Source organism: Callorhinus ursinus, unplaced genomic scaffold, assembly GCF_003265705.2.
Source record: "Callorhinus ursinus isolate GAN/ISIS: 27379988/994484 unplaced genomic scaffold, GSC_fseal_2.0 scaffold2, whole genome shotgun sequence".
Lineage (NCBI taxonomy): Eukaryota > Metazoa > Chordata > Mammalia > Carnivora > Otariidae > Callorhinus > Callorhinus ursinus.
The window spans coordinates 7945167-7966600 of record NW_027397064.1 but is presented as its reverse complement, the minus strand read 5'-3'; the positions used below and the strand labels follow the sequence as shown (position 1 = coordinate 7966600).

Sequence of the window (21434 nt, the reverse complement as noted above, 5' to 3'; positions counted from 1 at the left end):
AAATGCCATCATTAAAAATCATAAAACTGAAATGATTCTATAAATGCTTTATTAGCATCAACTTTAAACTACTGGTCCGCTAAACACGAAATATTTTTCTGGAATCTTGGCTAAAAAATATACTTTGACTAGATAATGAATAAAAAGTCTTTTAAGGTGGCCTTACAATTCGATGTACTACTTTAGAAAAGTCCAGAGTCTTCAACTTGATTCCCCTAGGCCTGCTTTCGAACAAGCTGAGCAAAAGCAGGATTACCTTTTCTAAAAAGACGGGAATTGCATCTACTACAACAGCAGATGATCGAGGAAGTGCTTCCATCATGTATGTTAAGGCTCGACAAGCATGGTTCATCTAGAAAACAAGGCAGCACTTTTACTCAATTAAGAACTCAAAATTTAAATCTGGGGTGTTTTTAAAAAAAAAAAATACACCACATACTTACAATATCAAAATTATGCTCCATCTGAAGTAATGTTATCTGTTAAAAAAAAAAAAAAGATAACTATTAGAAGCTATCTCTATCCTTAGAGAAGTCCTAGAGGAACTGTTTCTTCCTCTATGTCAACTGAAATGGAAAGTATTAGTCAAGACCTTACTCTTACAAAAACAGTATCAAGTTAAAACCCAGCACACATACAAAAGAAATGATTTTATTAAGGATGGCATGATGCTCTGACTTGGGAACTTTACTAGATAATCATCACCTCTCATGATCCAGGTCAGAAACAAAGCCTTCCTGTTGCTTACAACCAACTGTTCTGGTGCCTCTAGCCCTCTCTCAGATGCCCGTTTAACAGGCATCAATAAATACTTCATACCTAAAGAAATAGAGCACCAATGCCCTGGCATTTGTTAACAACTGTCCGGACAGACTCAAGACCACTGCTTCAACTCCTGTGAATAAGCTTCTCTACAAGTTGAGCGAAACACCATTTAACGCAGCTGTAAAGTCTTCAAACACATTATTGATCACATCAGAAACTAATTATGCACTAATTAAAACACAAATTAATATTATTCTGCAAATGCATGAGTGAGTCTAAATATTAGATTTATTTTAGTTTCTCTTGTGGACAAGACCTTAAGCAGATTTCAGCCATGTTTTTCAAAGGCAGAAATTCAAAATTGCTAGGGATATATATGTACTCCATCCTCCTGAAGCAGTCAAAGCTACCAAAGAAATTTCCTATTTGGGGAAGCAATCATTCACTGTCTTCTAGTTCAATGGAAAATTTTAAATGCACTGAATTTAAGCTATAAAGTACCCTTCAAATAAATGTGTTTAGCAACGAACATCAGATATTTTGATACAATATTCACTTAATAGAGTGCCTTCTCGGGGTGCCTGGGTGGCTCAGTCGTTAAGCATCCGCCTTCGGCTCAGGTCATGATCCCAGGTCCTAGGATCGAGCCCCGCATCGGGCTCCTTGCTCAGCTAGGAGCCTGCTTCTCCCTCTCCCACTCCCCCTGCTTGTGTTCCCTCTCTCGCTGTGTCTCTGTCAAATAAATAAATAAAATCTTAAAAAAAAAAATTGGAGTGCCTTCTCAGCTCTGAATTATGCTGGTTAAAGTATATCTACATACTCGAGGTCCTGATCACTTTTTTTGTTAGAACACACACACACTCCCCATTTTGGGGTTCAATGGAATTCAAATCACCTACAACCAGTCATCTGAAAGACCCACTATAGATTGAAAGGGGTTGTCACGTTAACAGGAAAAGTAACAAGTTCTCCAATTCTGAAGATGGAATGAACATTATAAGACCATGTTTGGGAAGAACTGCTTTAATTGATTACCTTTCAACAAAAATGACTATGGTCACACAAGTGAATGGTGATGGATGGACATAATATTCACAATATTCAATTTTGATAGAAGATAAATCTGGCCAATTCATTAACAGTCAGTATTAATGGTAGGAGCTGACTTATGGAAGGTCTATTAAGCACTTAAATCTAATAAACATCCAGCAAATTAAGTAAATTAGATTACGTGTCAACATTTGTGCTCAGATTTAACAGCATCTTTATTTAATAAAAACCACATTTTATATAGTATAAACCTAGTTCTTTGTTTTTTTTTTGTTTTTTTTTTTTTTAAGATTTTACTTATTTACTTGGCAGAGAGAGACACAGCAAGAGAGGGAACACAGGCAGGGGAAGCGGGAGAGTTGGAGAAGCAGGCTTCCCGCCTAGCAGGGAGCCCGATGTGGGGCTCAATCCCAGGGTCCCATGACCTGAGCTGAAGGCAGACAATTAACGAATGAGCCACCCAGGCACCCCCACTTTGTTATTTTTTAATAAACAATAACATCAACAAAACAAAATAGTTTAATTCAGGAAACAAAACCAGCTCCTGGGGAAATGGGGAGGGGGAGCATGAATATGATATAGGCAAAATATAAAAACACAAAAACAAATACTGCTTTCATTATACATTCAGAAATCAACATGCCGGCCCTCATTAGAGTGGAACGGGTAATAGTTAAATGCCAGTTCTCACTACCCAGGTCTGCACGGCAGAAAGTGAAGAAAGTGGTCCATCCTTCTCACCCCTTGCCAGAGCTGAGCTATCCAACAAGAACAAAGACTATGTCACCCTGTGTTTCAATGAGCTTCATTCAACCGTCTCCACAATTTGATAATGAGATCAACTGAGACAATCTGATAAATCAACCATATTTGTCAACTTTATTTGCTATATAAACAAAGACTTAACATGATACTTGGTTTTAACTTCCAATGTACTCATATGCTCGGAGTATATTCATGATGTTTGTTAGTCTTTTGTTAGTATTTCACTCAGACTTAAATTTTAATTTTCAGTTATAGCCAATCTCTTTAATCTAGAACTAAGACAACTACCAAGTGCTATTTAAGACTCACTGTACTCAGGGGCCTACATTTAGTACTGGCAATTTCTGTTCCCATTGTTTTCGCATTAAAAAGCTTAAGCAATTAAGATGTTAATAAATTCTAAACATCAAGTCACGACTGTGTTGAAAAGTCACTAAAAGGTTTTGTTTCTTTTTATTTTTACTTAACATAAAACCTAAGCTGGGAAGGATTCACATGGTATTCTGGCTTGAATGCGCTGCCAACGCACACAATTACCAAACACGAAAACTTTGTGGCCCACAAAGGCAACCCACTAGTGAGCTGCTTATTACTGGCCATGTATCACCAGTTTAAAAGAGAAGGCATCAAAATTTAGGTATCACCTGATGGGGCAAACAACTTAAAGTTTAGAACTATTTTAAGTATCAACAAATAGTTTTAGAAGTAGTTTAGAAAATTTACGAATTCATCATTTGCAATCACTGACAAGATCTAGAAGCATGAAGTAAAATCACGAAGCCACACTCTACTATCTCTTAGTTCAAACCGCGTAAATAATAATCATCCTTTCGGCAGCATTTGGAGAACTGAGGTAAAATGAGGGGCAAACTCTCTTACCAAAGCTGGAACGACACTCTTGACAGGAAACCCTCCCAGTGTCTCCTCATTTCCCATAACCAATAACTGACACATTTCAATAACTGCCTGGAGTTGCTGGCTTTCATCACTTGCTTGTAGTCCTTGCAGAAGCTGCTGGGCCTTGGAGCCTTCAGAGGGAGGGAAAAAAATCATTACTTTTAAACATTTAAGGAAATTACTAGTAGGTCTAAGCTGTGACTCTACCTGGTATGGTAGCTGGCTGCTTATCTTTCCATGCCAGTGAAAGGCTAGGTCTGTATCAGGGTTAAGACAGGCTGCTGATAATTCAAGACACAATTAAATCGGCTGAATTTATCCTACCTTACAGTGATCTCACAGTATTTATAGATTTTTGTCTTTTAATTTTTCTTTTAAAATGAGACAAGTTGATTGGCTCTTACTAGCAAAAAGAAAAAAATATCCGTAAGACTAATATGAATTGTTACCTCTGACAGAGTTACTTTTACATGTAGACTGAACAAAAGCTTTCTGCAGGAATAACAACCTGTTAAACAGTGATGCCCAGTCTTCAGTGAAAATCCACATACTCCTGAAGTCCTGCTCAGAATAAATGGAATCCTGGTAACAGTGGAAGGGCAAGAAAATAAAGGCAAACAGAGCAATGTCCCTAACAGAAGAGAATGAAGTATTTCTAAAAACAGCAAAAAACTGGCCTTTTCACCTCCTCTCATTCCCTGTGCAGATGACTTCCACTTTTAAGGCTCAAATCCATTGCTCAAAAAACTGAAAAACACTAAGATTCAACTCCCACAGGGAAAGACTATGGTCAGTGAGCTGGATAACACACTCAAAAAATAAACGCCACAAATGTGTTTCAAATTTTCATGAACACCTTCCTACTTGAAACCATGATTAACTCAATTAATGCTTACCGAATTATAGCCAATGCTACCTTTAAGCCCTTCCTCTTCCTACACCTTCTCAGATTCCTGTCTGCATATGCGATTTGTCCACTTCCATGTCATTAGTGAAACAGCTCAGAAATGCCAAATATTTAGAAACTGTCAATGAATGTGGAATTCATATGAAAACCAAGGTGTTTTTATTTCAATTAAGTTACAGTGATCTTCCTGGAAGGCACAGCCTTTCAAAGGGGACACATGGTGATCCTTGCATTATAAGATCTATTTTTTCTCTGCTATGTAAGACTGGCTAATGAATTGCATATAACTATTACTGCCTACCTACCTTTACCATAACTAAGAGTCAACCCAAAAATATATTGCAAAAAGTCAAGTTCAGATGGCTGCCATCTTTAAAATTTTCAAGCTAAATAGGAGTTCCACTTACAGCAGGCCTATCATTTTTGCGTTGAAATGTGAAAGGCAAAACAAATGAAGGGAAAGTAAACTCTTGAAAACAGAAGAATCCTCGGTTGCTTCTAGATTTGCTTTTAAATGATGAAATAGTTCATGTATTCAACTAGCTCAACCACCCAAAATAGGAAAAACTAACACATCCATAAGATGTTTTATAAGCATGGAAGCCGGGATTAAAGGACAGAGGTCATGTCAGCATGATCAAAAGGTATCACTGAACCTTAAACCAAACTGAAAATGACAACAACAAGCAAAAGCCATAATTTATGCTCTGATCAGTCAGTTTTGGTTTTCGTCACTTATACTCTTAAAAATTACTAAGGAGCCCCAAAGCACCTTTGTCTATGTGACTTATATCTAACTTATATTTATAAATGCATCTGGGATTGAGAGAAAAACTTTAAATACTTGATTAATTCATTACATATTAATATAAACAAATTTTTGTGAAAACCACCATATTTTCTACAACAAAAAAATTCATGTGATGAGCACCGTTATTTTTTTGTTGCAAATCATTTAAATATCAGGCTTTATTAAAGAAAAACAGCAGTATGACCACCTCTGCATCTATTCTCAATCTGTGGCAACATTATTTGAGATGAAGAATGCAGAAAACATGGGCCTAGCTTTTTCACAAAAACTATTAAAATACATATACTTACTGCTAAAGACAGTAAAATAACTTGGTTTAGCAAGGGCATCCTTACATAAAAATGGAATTTTTTTTTTAAGATTTATTTATTTGACAGAGAGAGAGACACAGTGAGAGAGGGAACACAAGCAGGGGGAGTGAGAGAGGAAGCAGGCTTCCTGCCGAGCAGGGAACGTGATGCGGGGCTCGATCCTAGCACCCTGGGATCATGACCTGAGCTGAAGGCAGACGCTTAACGACTGAGCCACAGTTGGAATTATTTTTAGTAGGAGCATCTAGCATTGAAGAATACAATGACTGCTAGTGCTGTTTGGAACCACTGCTTTGATTCTTTCCATAACGTAACAACAGTTTTTACCCACCACAGCTTTTGCAACATCAACAAAATTCAAACAACAATGTAGAAAAGGAAAAACTTTACCAATTATTACTAGAGTTTTGACCAATGGATTCAATGTTAGGGTCTCAGGAGCCCCAGGCAAACCACAGACCACATTTTGAGAAGCACTACACAGATCAAGGGTTGGTAGGCAAACATTTGCTATAAAGATCCAGATAATAACTATTTTGGGCTTTGCAAGCCATAGGGTCTCTGTTGCAACTATTCAACCCTAGCACAAAAGCAGAACAGACACTACATAAACAGATAAGCATGGCTGTGTACCAATAAAACTTTATTTATGAACACTGCAATTTGAATTTCATTTAAATTTTCACATCTCACAAAATACTATTTTTAAATTTTTTTCAGCCATTTAAAAATATAAAAATCATGCTTAGTTCACAGGCTCTCTAAAACTGAGCAGGAGGCTGAATTTGGCCCTTGGGCAGGAGTTTGCCAACTGCTGATACGAACGGGAGAGAGAACCCATAGCACTTCAGGGAGTCACAGGAAGATGATGTTTCTGACTGAATTGGTCCCCAACGGACATCCGCCCAGTTCTGGAGCTGTGAAGAGGGCTGGAGCTGAATCAGAAGTTTTGGTAAGACAGAACAAAAGCTTATGAAGTCTCATGGTGCTCAGAAGACAAAGGCCCTACAGAGGGAGGAGGCCTGCCTCAAACACACACAGCCATTCGGTTCTACCCCCAGGACATCTGTGACACTTTGAAACTGCATAATGAATAAAGTCTAAGTAGACAAAGACTTGCAAGGTTCTCAATCAAAACCCTAGGAGGATCACAACATACAAACAGGGATGAGCCACAGGTGAGAGGAGTCACACAAAAACTGCGATTCTGGTCAAAACAAGCTAAAGCCCCAACTAACACAAAATGATCAGCTTCTAACCCTTATGTGTCAATACAGAAAAGGGGGAAACAATGTTACGGTACAAAACATTATTGAGTCTCTTCAGTTCTTTTATACAAAATGTCCAGCACATAAACAACTACCAGATATATGAAGAAACAGGAAAATGTGACTAATAATCAAGAGAGAGGGGCGCCTGGGTGGCTCAGTTAAGTATCTGTCTCTTGGTTTCGGCTCAGGTCATAATCTCAGGGTCGTGAGATCCAGGTCCGCATGGCATGGCTACACACTCAGCGTGGAGTCCTCTTGAGGATTTCCTTCCCTCTCCCTCTGCCCCTGGCCCGCTTCCATGCTCTTTCTGTCTCTAAAATAAATAAATCTTTAAAAAAGGGGGGAGGGGAGAAGAAGGGAGGGGAGAACAGAAGCAGACCAACACCATTAGAATTATAAGACTATTTTATAACAATGATTAATAAACAGCTAATATAACCAAAGATGGACAAAATAGGTAAGTATGTAAAGAAATTCAACAGAAAACTGGAATCTACAAAACAAAACCAAGTAACTGTCCAGAACTGGAAAACACAGTATCTGAAATGGTGGGTTTACGAAGAGATTAAAGATGACATTGGAAAAAAAGAATTAGTGCATCTGAAAACTGTCCAATAGAAAGCCTTCAAACTGGACAAAGAGAAAAAAATAAAATAGAGCCAGAGAAATATGCTGGATGAAGCCCAAAGTTTGAACATGTATGATCTTGATACTCCTGGAAGGAAAGGAAGAATACCTGAAGAAATAATGAGAAAAGAGAAGTAGTATTTCATGAGATGATGGCAAAGAATTTTCCAAAGCTGATGAAAGGTATCAAACTCACAGATTCAAATGGTCAGTGAAACCTAAGCAAATAAAAAATAAGGCCTAATTAGGCCTAATACAGTAAATTAAAAATATTTTGAAAAAGCAAATCTTTTTTTTGACAGAGACTATGAGTCTCCACGCTGAGCACAAAGCAGAGCCCAATGAGGGCCTTGATCTCATGACCCTGGTATCATGACCGGCGTGTCGAAATTAAGAGTTGGACGCTTAGCCCACTGAGCCAGCCAGGTGCCCCCAAAAAGCAAATCTTATAAGAAGCCAGAGGAAAAAAGACATTGCCTTGAAAGGGTACCAGTAAGACTTTTAAACAGAAGACATTACAAAGTGCTAAAATGAGAATTTTATAGCTGGGGAAAATAGCATCTCAAAATTAAGGCAAATCAAGGACTTCTCAAAAGTAGAGAAAAACCATTACTAGCACCACTCATTCACCACATGGAAAAAAAAAAAAAACGTTCTTCTAAAGAGAAGTGAAACAACTCTGATTAGAAGAGAGAAACTGCAGGAAGGAATTAAGAGCACTGAAAATAGGATGTGTGTGGACAAAGGAATATGGGTAATCTAACACAACAATTCGGTCTTACTGTGTTTATAACACATGTATAAGTAGAACAAATATAGTATAAAGGATGGCAGAAGGTAAAAAGAGTGAAACTACTATACAGTTCTTATACTGATCAGGATGTGATAAAGTAGTAATATAAGATAAGCCATAATAAACCAAGGACATGCATTAAAATCTCTACAGTAACCACTAACAGACATCTACAGGGGTATAGGCTAAAAAGTTAGAGGACAAAAACGGGTAAAAAGGGCCCCTGGGTGGCTCAAACAGTTAAACATCTGCCTTGGGCTTGGGTCTTGATCCCAGGATGCTGGGATCGAGCCCCGCATTGGGCTCCCTGCTTGGTGGGAAGCCTGCTTCTCCCTCTCCCTCTCCCCCTCCCTGTCTGTCAAATAAATAAATAACTAAATCTTTAAAAAGAAGAAAAAATGATACCATTCTGTTTCTTATACATGACTGGAAAAAATGCAAAATGGTATAGCTCCAAAGAGCTGATTTACAACAATTTATACTAAAGATAATGCAGGAAAAAATACAAAAGCTGTGTTTTACTGCAACACAACCAAGACTGGAAATGACCTGAATGTCCAACAGGGGCACGCTAAATAAACCCTACATCCCCGCAGCGGAACACTAGGGCTGCTCTACAAAAGGAATACAGAATCTCCCCTCCCTCCCCGCCCCCCTCTCTCCAGCAGCTATACAAAGTGATCACCAAAATACTGTTAAAGGCAACCTAAAGTGTATAAAGTGTACTACTCTTATCTTAAAAAGGGAGCATGTGTGGAGCAGATAATATGAATTTGTTTTTGTTTTCTTAAGTAAATAACAGAGGGACAAGCCATGAAAGTAACAAAGGCTATTTGTGTGGGAGGAGGAAACAGGGTAAAGGGAAAAGCAGAAGAAGATAAGACTTTCCTAAATATACCTTATTTGTTTTTTTTTAAATTTTTTATAAAATATACCTTATTTGTAGATTAGACTTCCTAAACCATGTAAACATCCCATAAGGATAAAATCGAAGTTAAAATTTAAAAGCAATCTCGAGAAATTAGAAGCAAATCAAGCAAATGAACCAAACCAACTTGGTGGCCTGAATAAAGAGAAGAAATCATTTCAAATGACTTTAAAATACAGAAACTTGACCACAAAATGAGCCCCCAAGAACACCAACAACAAAGACTGTTGAAAAATTAAAACTCTCAATAATATTACTTTTGGTGTTAAGTCGGAATTTTGTATTGTAGGAGAATGCAAATTAAGTGACTATGTTACTATCAGTGGGAACTGGAACTTTTGGCTTGGGAGAAAGAAGATACAAGATAAAGGCAGATAAAAACCTCACAGCCCTAAATTTGAATTTGCATTAAAGGTAGAAACTCATGATTTTATTTTAAAAGATAAAATACAATTATTTCCTAGGTTTGTTCATTACACATGTCTAATAACAATGATTACCCCAGGGGTACCTGGGCGGCTCAGTCAGTTATGCGGGTATGTATCCGGACTCTTGGTTTTGACTCAGGTTTTGATCTTGAGCCCAGCATCAGTGCCTCAGGTCCGAGTAGGCTTCAGATTCTTTCTCCCTCCCCCCTCCCCGCTCACACACTCATGCTCTTCGCCCCCCCTCAAAAAAAAAAAATAAAAAAAAAAAAAAAAAATCACCCCAGTAGCAATGAGTAGACCTAGACCCTAGACTATGAACTCTAAATACTATTTCATATAAAAGAAACCAGGGTGTTCTCTGAGAAAATCCCTAATTTCAGGTATCTAGGGTGGGGGTTTTGACCCTGACATATCAGAAAGGAAGTTATAAAAAACTACTGGCGACATTATCCAAAAGATTCAGAAGCCAACCCCCAAAAGATGCCATCATCCAATGACAGGACAATTTAATAATTAAATAATCTCTGAAATGTCTCCACTTCACAGTGATATTTAAAAAGAACAATAATGGCATTTTGAAGGATGCAAAAACCAACTATTTTCCAAACTGGTAAATAATGGGGAGAAATCCATTTTTCCTATACCAGTTACTCTCCTGTGTAACAAAACAGAAGGGAGATATTAATATATTTCTACTAAATTACCTCTTTTACTTCTAATAAATGAAGTCTGGTCATTAGATGTAAAGTACTATCATTTTATAATCCCTGTCATCTAGGCACCCAGTTTTGATGGCTTGAGACAATCAGACTTTATGTGCCTCCTAGTATTAGAACACACTACCACCTTTGCTTAGTCTTTCCCCACCAAGAAAATGAAGAATTACACTTGAATCTGAAAAAGCCTCTAGATCCAAACACCAGTTTATAAAGAAGTACACTTATGACACTTGAGAGAAGGAAACTTGACACTCATTGGACAGCTATTATTAAACAAAGTATTAGTTCATTTTTCAGGTATGATAATGGTAATCTGGCGGGGAGTCTGTTTTAATGGGCATTATCTCGAGCTACATGTTTGTAGATACTTTTATATACAATGTCTGGGATTTGTTTCCAACAATGTGGGAGGAGGGATGTGGGTAAGGGTAAAGCCAAAGATTGGCCATACAGTAGGCATCGCTGAACTGGATCCTGGGCGGGGGACGACACACGACAGACACTGTTGTCTACTCTGGCTATCTTATTACATTAATTTCATGTGCAATGGTCAACCCTTAATACGAATTTGAGATGATTTAATGTTAACACTCTTAACAGCCTTCTCCAAGAAATAAATGAAGAAAAAAAAAAGAACAATGTATTAACCAATGGCTATATATAGATCATATTTTGATCCTGATTCAAATACGCAAAAATTGTAAATGGATTTATGACAGGCCTAGAACATCTGCACTCTAAACAGGCACCTAGTAAAAGTAAGGATTCGTCTTAACCACAATACTGTCTAAAATTTTTTTGTCCTTATAGTTACAAATTAAATGACATGCAAATGAAATGATGTGTAGGATTGCCTTAAAAATAATCGTGGGGATGGGGAGAACGAGAACATTAACTGACACAATAGTTGCTGGGGACTGATGATTGCTGATGGGTTCATGGAGGTTATTCTACTACTATACTATCAAATTTGCATATATTTATCTTTTTTGTAATACATATCATGTCATTGCCCTTTCTACATCAATCCTTCAATGGTTCCTGAGTACAGTTATTAGGTTAAATCCCACACTTGCTGCCGGCTTGCCAAGCCCTACATGACCTAGTATCTATCCCTCTCAGATTTCATCTTCTACCACTTCACTCTTTCCACAGGCCCCTCTCGCTTTTTCTCAACATGCCAAGCTAACTCCCACCTCTGGTGGTGCACTTCATCTTCCCTCAGACCTGTGCAGGGCTGGTTTCCTCACTTCATTTAAATATCCACGAATTCACCCTGCCTCAGAGAAGGTTTCTCTAATCAGGCTAAGTATATCCCCTAACCAGCCAACCTACATCCTTACTTTGTTTTGTTTTACTCCGTAGCATTAACACTACCTGAAATTTTTTCTATTATAAAACTCTTCTTTATCGCCAGGGTCACCCTTTAGCGTGGAAGCTCCATGTGGGTGGGAAACAACTCTGTACTATCCTGTTCATGACTCCGGACAATACCAGTACCTAATAAATGACACTAAATAAGAATCCTCCTTCAAGGGTTCATGAGAACTTTGCAACAGGGTACGTTATCTGAGATCTGAGTGTCATGGCAGCAAAAGCAAAACCAAACCAAACCAAAACTACCAGCTGTTTCTTAAATTTCTGTCAAATGCTAAGGCCAGAAACTTGAAAAGGACTTAAGTATAAATACACACATGTGAGCTTATGTCCACACATTAAAAAAAAAAAAACCAACCCAACAACTTGGAATATCTGATGGAAAATTGTATGAGCGCATATTAGTAAGGTCAGAGTTAATAGACTTCAGTTAACACTTTAGAAATGTTGAAATTAATAAAGACTTAAATCTAAAAATACCTGCTAATTCTTTGAAAACATTATCAATGGAGTTATTAAAAAAATGCTTAAATGTAAATTTTGTTTAAGGAAGCTAAAGATCGTATTCTACACCAGAAAGAATTTAACTGGATTTGTAATTATGCAAAAGTTATTCTTGTTACTGAGTCACTGTTTTGTCTACCATATATGACAAGATCTCTGGATTATAATATGTTAATTTGATTAAATGAGTCTAGCGACTGGTAATTCTGCTGAGAAATCCTTTCTCTCCGGCTCACTCTACAATTGACTGTCTTACATACGGATTGAATTTTATTATGCCACAAAAAATTCAAAAATTCAAATCTATGCAAATCATGCAATCAGATGCTACAATATAATCAATGTAATCATCTGAGATTCTTTACTATGCTAGAGTTAAACAAAGATTTAATCTTGCCGAAACTCTGGATGATTTTCTAATGACTCCAATCTAGTATAGATCAAAATAAAAGTACAGAAGAACCTAGAGTTGCTGGGTTTAAAGGCAAGAATGTGCACAAACCCTATTTTTTAAAACAGGTTAAAGTTCATGAAAACCTCCTTATATGAAAGCCTCTTTACAGCAATAGAGAAACAGTAAAAACAGCACTCACCTAATTATTAAAGGTTTTTTGGGGGGGCAGGGGGGATTTAAGAGTATTCACTTACTAGCTCCGCTTCCAATTGTTCTATGGAAAAGCTGCGACATCCGAGGACCGAGGGGGCCAAACAGATGAGGAGGAAGACCCCTGGCCTCTAACAAAGCTAAAGAAAAAAGAAAGGCATGAGGAACAGTTGAATTGTAAATGCAGTTGATCTTACGTAAAAATTTCAAGTAACTGATTTATCTCATGATTTAGACAAGGTTACTTTCCATTTTTATCTTCAGAAGAAACTAAACTTTCAAGACCACTCTTAAGATATTAATTAATATAAGTTACAACACCCATGTGCTAGTTTCAAGGCATCTTAGGTTTTATGGTGATACTAAGTATCAGTGCCAGAGGGGACTGTATGAAATGATCCAAGAATAACCCAGAGTAAGTATTTACTTTGAAGAAATTATAGGTTAAGCACCCTTGTGTTGCTTTCTCTCTGATACCGGTCATGAGATCTTCTAAAAAACATACGGAAAAACTATTTTTATCAGGTCCAATAGGTGAAAAAAAATGTGTTCATGAGACTTCTAGTGGAAAAGAGACTGCTGTAAATTACTTTAGGAACTTAAAAGCAATCTGAAAGTGCTTCATAAATGTTTCTCATAAGCCTCACACTGCGGATCTATCATGTAAACCAACTGTCCGAAGTCAACAAAAATACATACCCACCCATTTGTAAAGAGCATATACATAATATAAGGCTGCTTTTCTAAAAGCACAACATTAAAATACCTGGTGTTTAGGTATACACTTTACATTCATTTTAAAATAGGTGACCAAGAACACAGCAAAAGCACCTCACTGGGATGCATTACGTTTGCAGGTACCAGAGAACATCGTATTTCAAGATCTTAATTTATTTCCAGCTATACAAGCAACCATAATAGAGAACATTTTAAAAACAAAGAACACATACATAACATTTTGTCTAAACAGTAAAAAGAGAGCCAGACACATCATCTTCCAAATCCAAATCGTCACAAAGAAGAAGTTTTTATAAGTACAGGCACTGCTAGATTATGTTTAAATGAGCTTATCCGAATTAATTTCAACAAAGAACAGAAGTCACAGGCAGCCTCTGATAATGGTTTCTTGTTTCTTGTAAGCTCCTTAACTGTCTTTACCTTGTAATCGTCCCATCTCGGAATCATCGGATTCACTTTCCCCAGAGGTGGTCATGCCCACAGCCCCTGCAACAGAACTAGAGGCTTCAGAAGGGGGGGGGGGAGAAAAGAAGGTGAGGGTTAGGAGAAGAACATTCAAACTCATTATGTCTGGTTTATCTTAAAAAAAGAGCAGAGTTTTAAAGACTACTGCGAATAAAGGCAATTAAATGTGTCTGTCCGTTGCACACTCAGCTGTTCTAGATTTCATCCCGTAGCTTCTATGAACAATAGGATGGTTCAACTATCTCAGTGTTCAACAAGCATAAAAATAACAACCTTTACATTTCTTCCATACATGGCTTTGACAGATTCCTCGTGCCTCTGAAACTGTTCCTAAATTAAGTTTTGTCCTGAACTCATCTACCAAAAGTCCATGAAGATCACACTGCCAAAACCGCCATGAGGTTTAATAGATGGGCAATTAGCCATGAACAGGACAGAAAGCAAAACTGACATCTGGGGGAAAAGCGCCATGCCAACGTGTGTCTTCTTCAGTCTGCCTTACTGCTGGGCTGCAGTCTTGACACAATCACTCAGACGTTTTCTCTAAGAGCACGCAGATAATACCCTTCTTATTTCCGAGGCAAAATACTGAAGATACACGTTACAACCAACAGCAAAGCACTGAAGTACAAAATAGCGGACAACGAGGATGTCAAGACAAGAGCAGAAGAAAAGAGTTCAGATTTAGGATTCTACTACCCAAAAAGCTAACCTGAGCAATAATTCAGTCTAAGCAGAGAGAGGCTGATTCTATTATGAATCTGACCAGACAAAACTATATTTCTCTAAAACCAGCAGTTTTACTGTTCCTCCTCTCAGTGTCTATTGAGTCTTTAAGCATTTTTTCTATACAATTAACCTGTGTATGACCACATTATCCACAATACCCTAAACCCTTACACCTTTCAGATAATGACAAAAGATCAGCCCAGAATGTTTTTTTATTGTTAAAAGCACATGGATAAAATGTGAATTTACAGAGCTTTTCTGAAGAGATGCTAATAAACAAGCCACCAACTGTATTATTTTCTTAATAGTTTTCTTCACACCTCATTAAGTATTTTCTATGATTTCACTAGGATTTTTTTAAAAAATCCATATAAAAACGTATGGCTTAAGAACAGGAGTCAGCAAACTGTGGCCCACAGGCCAAATTCAATCCAGCACATCATTTTGTAAATAACATTTTATTAAAACACAGCCAAACTCATTGTTTTACACATTGTGGCTGCTTTCCTGCTCCAACCCCACAGCTGGGTAGTTAGTTCCAACAGAGCCTGCATGAACCTAAAACATCAACTATCTGGCCCTTCACAGGCAAGGTTAGCCCCTGATTTATACTTACAGGTTAGCCAGAAATACTAGTATTAAAGTGTATCAGAGTTTAACAAAATCCACACTTCTGGGGAAGAAAAAATAACTACACTCGAGGACGCTGCTTACATGTGGCATTTATGAAACGCTTACCATCTGCAGACCGTGTCTGTTTCCTTACGAGGCACTGTAAGCTTTTTCACACTCATATGAGGTAACTGAGGCCCTGTGACTTTGAGTGTACTTGCCCAAGGTCAGACAGCTACCCACAGATCAGAGATCTGAGGCCAGGTGGTCTGACTCTTCATAGGTTGTACTCAAATACTGTACTCTATTGGCCCCTTAAATATATTCTTCAGTTCTAATTTTTCGTTCTAGTACAGCTGCTTCTTCACATTAAACAGAAATCTTGTTAACAAATACTGTTATTAAGGTTCATATTATGGATGAATTTGTTAAAGTGACTCTTAAACTTGCTTTTAAACTGTTCTAATTATGTGCAGAGCAAATACAAAAAGTCTTAACAAATGAAGTTGTTGGGTTTTTTTTAAAGCACCCTCTGGCATCACATCTTTTTTAAGAAAAAAAAAACTAATAACAAAAATTCACTTGGGAAGGTAATGCTGGCTTTGTTAGTTTATGTATTAGAGGGTCACCATAAGGAGAGGCAAGAATATTCTGATTTTTCATGGAGGTGGAGGGCCTGTTTTGACAGAAATCAGTCACTGAACCCAAAGAAGAAAAGATCCTTCGCCAGCCCATTGATGGCAAGTATTAATCATTTGTCTACTATAGTTCCATGTAGGTATTACAGAATTAGATAAACCAAACTAGCCTGGCTTGTGGGTGGTTGTCTGTAAAGTGACCCAGGTAAGGAAATGTCATCGGCCGACAGGAGTCAATGACAAAATTCTTTAGTCAAGGCGTCAAACCTCCTTGGGCACCATGCACAAGATTTGTCCCAACACAAATATAAACCTAAGATTATCAAGCAGAGAAAATCTGATGCCAGATTTTAAGAGGTGTCAATCTTTTTGTTTTATCTCCCCCATCTACTCTTTAGCATAACTTCACAGCACCACGTAAGATAGTTTCATTCAATACACAGTTCAATTAAAACTATGGAAAAATATTTAAATCAGAACACAAGAAATTTATCACAGAACCCCACATCTTTATACCTTAACCGATAAAGCCCTCTTATGCAGAAAGACAATAAAATACTTGAATGCTGATAGAATTCAATTTTACTTGACAGGAACCTTAAGGGTTTACCAGATCCCTGACTATAAGAGGCATCAGGAAGACATTTTTATGAGTGTAATGAAAACCTTTGAGCAAGGCCAAAAGAATAACTGTTAGTAATGTAATTATGCCTTAGATGGGCCCTGGTATCAGGTGATATGCAAACATCTAATTTTTAGGGATTCCAAACAAAAGTAGTTAGGGAGATTAAAAAAAACTTACAAAACTGGGGTTGCTTTCTTTTTACAAACTGACCCTATTCATTTCTTGTGAAATTAAGATTCTCAATGCAAAATCAGGTGCCAGAACATGGGCTATTCTTCCTTGCCATTTGACTGTTTTGCAGGTGTAAGGAAGAATACTTACTCCTCACTTTAGTGTTTCTAGTATTTGCAAGACTTTATGAGCACTATGCAAAGTTACACAGTTCTGATAAAGCCAAAACTAGACCCCCCCATCTCATGGGAAAACGTGGACAACACTTAACTTTCAACGCCAAGAGCTAGCATCTCTTCTATGAAGAGCCAGAGAAGTTGGGCTCCATATATAAGTATATTTCAAGGTAACCGAGCAGGCACACCGTTATCAACAAATTTTCCTGAGTGTCAACAATACTGGCAAAGTCAGGGTGATATGAACAGATCTGCCGAAGACAGAGCAATGCTTTATTACTGCATGGATAAAAAGCAATAAGGCAATAAGCTTATTTCAATGATTTCACTGGAATAGGTCAGGAAGATGGGATCCCCAAAAATAATGCGGGGGGGGAACCCATAAAAACACTGAAGAGATTAAATCAATCTCTTTAAATTAATAAAGACATTATTTTAAAATAAATGTTTCCAATAGAGTCTTATACCAACTGTCTAAGAGCTGTCTGTGAACAGATGCTTGCCAAACATGCTGTTATTTTTTTAAATTTTTTATTGTTATGTTAATCACCATATATTACATCATTTGTTTTACATGCTCTAAGTTATTAACACCATCGATTTATACTCCACACTGACTTAGAGGGTTGTATTTCTCTTTAAATTCCAATTGTACATACAGAGAAACTAAAGCACATCACACTGAAGAACTTAATGTGAAGTTAATAAGGAATTTGCTGCTTCCCGCAGCACTACTTCAGCGAGCTGGCAGAGAATTAGTCCTGCAGCACCTAGAAGGCACCGAAGTGAAATCAAGTAGTGCTGTGGGCCCCGTGTTATCTTTCCCTTGAAGTGGAAAATACTGAGATCACACCGTGATTTCCGGCAGTCTCATGAACCTAATCCCCTGAAGCCTTTATCCTCTTAGGTAAATACACCAGGGATCACACCTTACACACCGCCCCCTCATTCTGGCCACCGGTGGTATCCATAAGAAATTAATAAACAGCCAAAAAGAAATGTGCCCTTCTTTCTGAAAACCTGGATTTCAGAGTCCCACAATCCTGGGCAACCTTAACCATTATGTGCCTCAGTTTTCCCTCATTTCTAAAATGGGTAGAACAGCACTCACACCTCAGCACACTGTTTTGCACATTAAATGAGAATATATGTAAAGTGCTTAATACCGTGTCTGCAACAGTGTACACTCTATAAACGTTAGCTACAAGAATTACTGTAATGAGTCGGCTTTCACACACGCCACAGCTCCATTTCTGTCATCCACGTGGGAATTGCCCCACTTCCATATACAGACTTGAAATAAACATTTAAAACATTGAGAAGCATCGCCTGTGTGTCATCAAGAGCTTCAATAATTTGTATGTGCAATGGACTGTACTTTCCCTCATATTTAACCCTTGGGAAAAACTACGTTTAATAAAAAGGGGGGGTACATGAAAAAGGTCCCCTCCCACCAGAAGAAGACAGTTCAAGTTCGCCATGCCACTTATCATACAAAACCAGGAAAGACAGTGGTAAAGATGTTAAGCTGGACCGAAAGCTGAGAGCAGCATAAAACATGAACAGTGGAGGGCAAACTAGGACATAGGCTCCACCACAGGCATGAAAGAAAACCAGCACACACGTGAATGTTATGTGAAAGAGCGTTGGTATTAAAGGAGAGAACACACCTAACACCTAAGCCCACGTGTATCATTCTGACAGAAGGGACTCATCATACCCACGTTCATAATGATGAACTGCAACATTTTCCTATCTGTCCTTAATGTTAGATAGAAATGCTCACAACAAGCTACATTTTAAAACCTGTTGGCCACAATTAGCCTCCGAAGTATTAGTCTTCTTTTCCTCTTGGTGATCCGTACATACTCAAAGCTGAAAAGGGTGGGGGGCAGCCTAATCTTTGTTGTGCTAAGATATCAAGAAGCATAAAATAAGCCCATAAAAACATAAACAGCATTCTTAAAGCTCCTTTCAAGAGGAATACCTATTACTTTTTAGGGGCTACAACATTCTCCATTAAAATTTACACATGTATGAAAAAGCAATTTAAGCCATATCCTTACTTTGTTATTATGAACTTAAATTTTCAATCACTGGGCAACTACTGTATGTCCACACTGCTACAGAAGAACCTTCACAGAAAGTGACTACTTCCTAAAAGCTCTTTGAATGTAATGAATACAAACTTGGATTTGGAAAAGAATTAAAAAACAAAAACAAATGAATCCAACTCATCAAAAACCCAAGCCTATGAAGTAAAACAAAGGAGAACAAGTTTATCTGATGATAACACTGAGTATATCTCTGTCCCCTCGCTTGCCTTATACCTGATATGCCTACAAGGTAATTTATCTCTCAACAAATCAGTAAGGTTCATAAATGCATTTTAGAGCTAAGACGTGCCAATCTACCTGCAGCTCCTTGGGGAGTTTCGTCTGTCCGAGCAGCGGAAGAATTCACTGTCTCCTGGCTGCTTTCAGGGTCCGCCATTTTCTCCTGTCGACGAGCTTCAGCTGCTCCTCTCTTGCCCAGGCCAGAGCCTCGCCGGCTACAACAGAAAGATGCCATCACAGGCAGCACTACCAGTGACCACCAGCAATGTCCACGCAGCACAAAGCTCTAATGCATGGAGCACAAAGCCAGTTTCTTCTTTTTTCCACAGAAATTGTTGCAGAAAATCATTATGGGTAACAACCAAGACTTTGTATATTTAAAATTCTTCCAAGTTACACTGCAGTCACAATACATGCTTTTGTGGTGCTATGAGCTGTTGTCATCCTTACAGACAGAAATGATTTTTAAACACTTCAACTAAATGGAAAAGTGACCCCTGCTTAGAGAATTCAACTCATTTAAATTAGATCCCTACTTCCAGGGTAAATAGTGGAGCAATATACAGACTTTACACTTAACAATGGGGGGAGGGGAGAGAAGAGGAAAAGATGTGGGAAATTCCTATCACCTAAGTTCCAGATAACTTAAATCACCAAAAAAAGAACTGCCGTAATAATGAACAAGAGATCCATCCTTTAAAATAAAGAATTAAAGATTTAACATTTATAAATACATACAGATGATACTGAGGAAGACACTGGTTTAGGATTGAGGCACAGTGTAATATGGAAAGAATAACGATCATTTCTCACAAAGCAAATTACATTTTATTGATGATGATTTTTTCTATTTTAATAGAGAAATCAGTAAGCAAATCAGGTAAAAATAAAAGATTTCCCCAAATTATTATAACTTGGTATTGTTTAAATAGCAGCCCTCTAAATTAGGAAATGAAGAAATATACTACTAAGGAAATGTTTTAAGTCAAACTGCAGTGGAATTAGATGCTGGTCAGTAAACAACCAGGAAGCAGCAGGCATAAGTGACATGTAAATGAAGGCTCTGAATTACCAGAAAGTACTAGAAGTTTCTTCTTCCAAGTAGTAAAAAATCTTCCATAAACAGGGATTTGCTTAGCCAATCTTTTCTTGCAGAGAAACAGCTCACTCCAGACCCAATTTACCAAGCTACAAAGTAGTGGGATTCAAACTAATTCATCTATTTGACATTCAATTTACACGAGCCATGTGACACACACTGTGCTCAACACTTCGCTTGATGTCCTCAAGGAGTATTAGGCTAAACAGAGATGAAGACATGGCTGTAGCAGGCTGTAAAAGCACTAACTCTAAAGAGGAATTGCCACTAATTCAGAAAAAGTTTGAGATGAAGAGCTTTCCAGGCAGGTGGCTAGATAGCTTTTGTAGAGAATAACCATGTAAACTCTAAGTAATTTCACATGTGCTACGAAAGTGGTCCTGAGTAGGAGGAAGGCAGGCAACAAAGCTGGGACACTAGATTACCTGACATTACACCAACTTAAAATTAATTTTCAACCACAGTGAATTCGGTTTATATCTCAGATTATAAACTCTGGGTAAACAGATTCAAAATCTAGCCCAAAATTTTTAGACAAAAGCTTTGAAGAACTAAGAAAATTCTCAGGGTTCTCGTGAAACTATTGCCAAGAAACCACAAAAGCAAACAGGTACACCAACTCCAGATATTTTAAATAACATTTTAAACAATCCAGAGAGAACCAGAAAATAAGTGGAAACGTAGAGATTTAAGTGGCTAGAGTCCTTTTCTTATGACTTGCAACTAGTCATATTGTTTATGTTACTACTGTACCCACCACCAAGAGCAGTCATTGTCACTTATCTTAGAGGACAAACAGAAGGGCTAAAACCTTTCAGCTCACCTGAGTGAGAGTAGGGAAAAGGCAAACTGAAATCATTTGCCCCCATCACTGTTTTTGGCACATTTAGAAGAAAGAATAAACTACATATAAAAGAGTAAAAGTCCTACACAGCTGTGAATAATTAGCTGCACAAGGGCATTTGAGCAACTGACCACGCATGAAAAGGTGAGGAAATTGTTAAGAAAGAAAAAAATGTTTAACTTTAACCTAAATTCTCAAATCAGTTAATGTAAGAATGCGAAATAACACACTGTATCATATCAAA

At 37.7% G+C, this 21434-nt stretch overlaps 1 protein-coding gene across 11 annotated transcripts in view; it reads right to left on the bottom strand.

Moving 5' to 3' along the window:
• The window catches only part of TRIP12 (thyroid hormone receptor interactor 12), a 136278-nt gene that overhangs the window by 45981 nt on the left and 68863 nt on the right, over nucleotides 1-21434 (bottom strand). For all 11 annotated transcript variants that reach the window (XM_025889891.2, XM_025889906.2, XM_025889923.2 and 8 more), the window contains 6 exons: nucleotides 19326-19462; nucleotides 13916-13999; nucleotides 12802-12897; nucleotides 3460-3608; nucleotides 444-479; nucleotides 257-352 (listed from right to left, as the gene is read on the bottom strand). In XM_025889891.2, the coding sequence (XP_025745676.1) occupies nucleotides 257-352; nucleotides 444-479; nucleotides 3460-3608; nucleotides 12802-12897; nucleotides 13916-13999; nucleotides 19326-19462 (598 nt within the window). The remainder of the gene's footprint in view (nucleotides 1-256; nucleotides 353-443; nucleotides 480-3459; nucleotides 3609-12801; nucleotides 12898-13915; nucleotides 14000-19325; nucleotides 19463-21434) is intronic.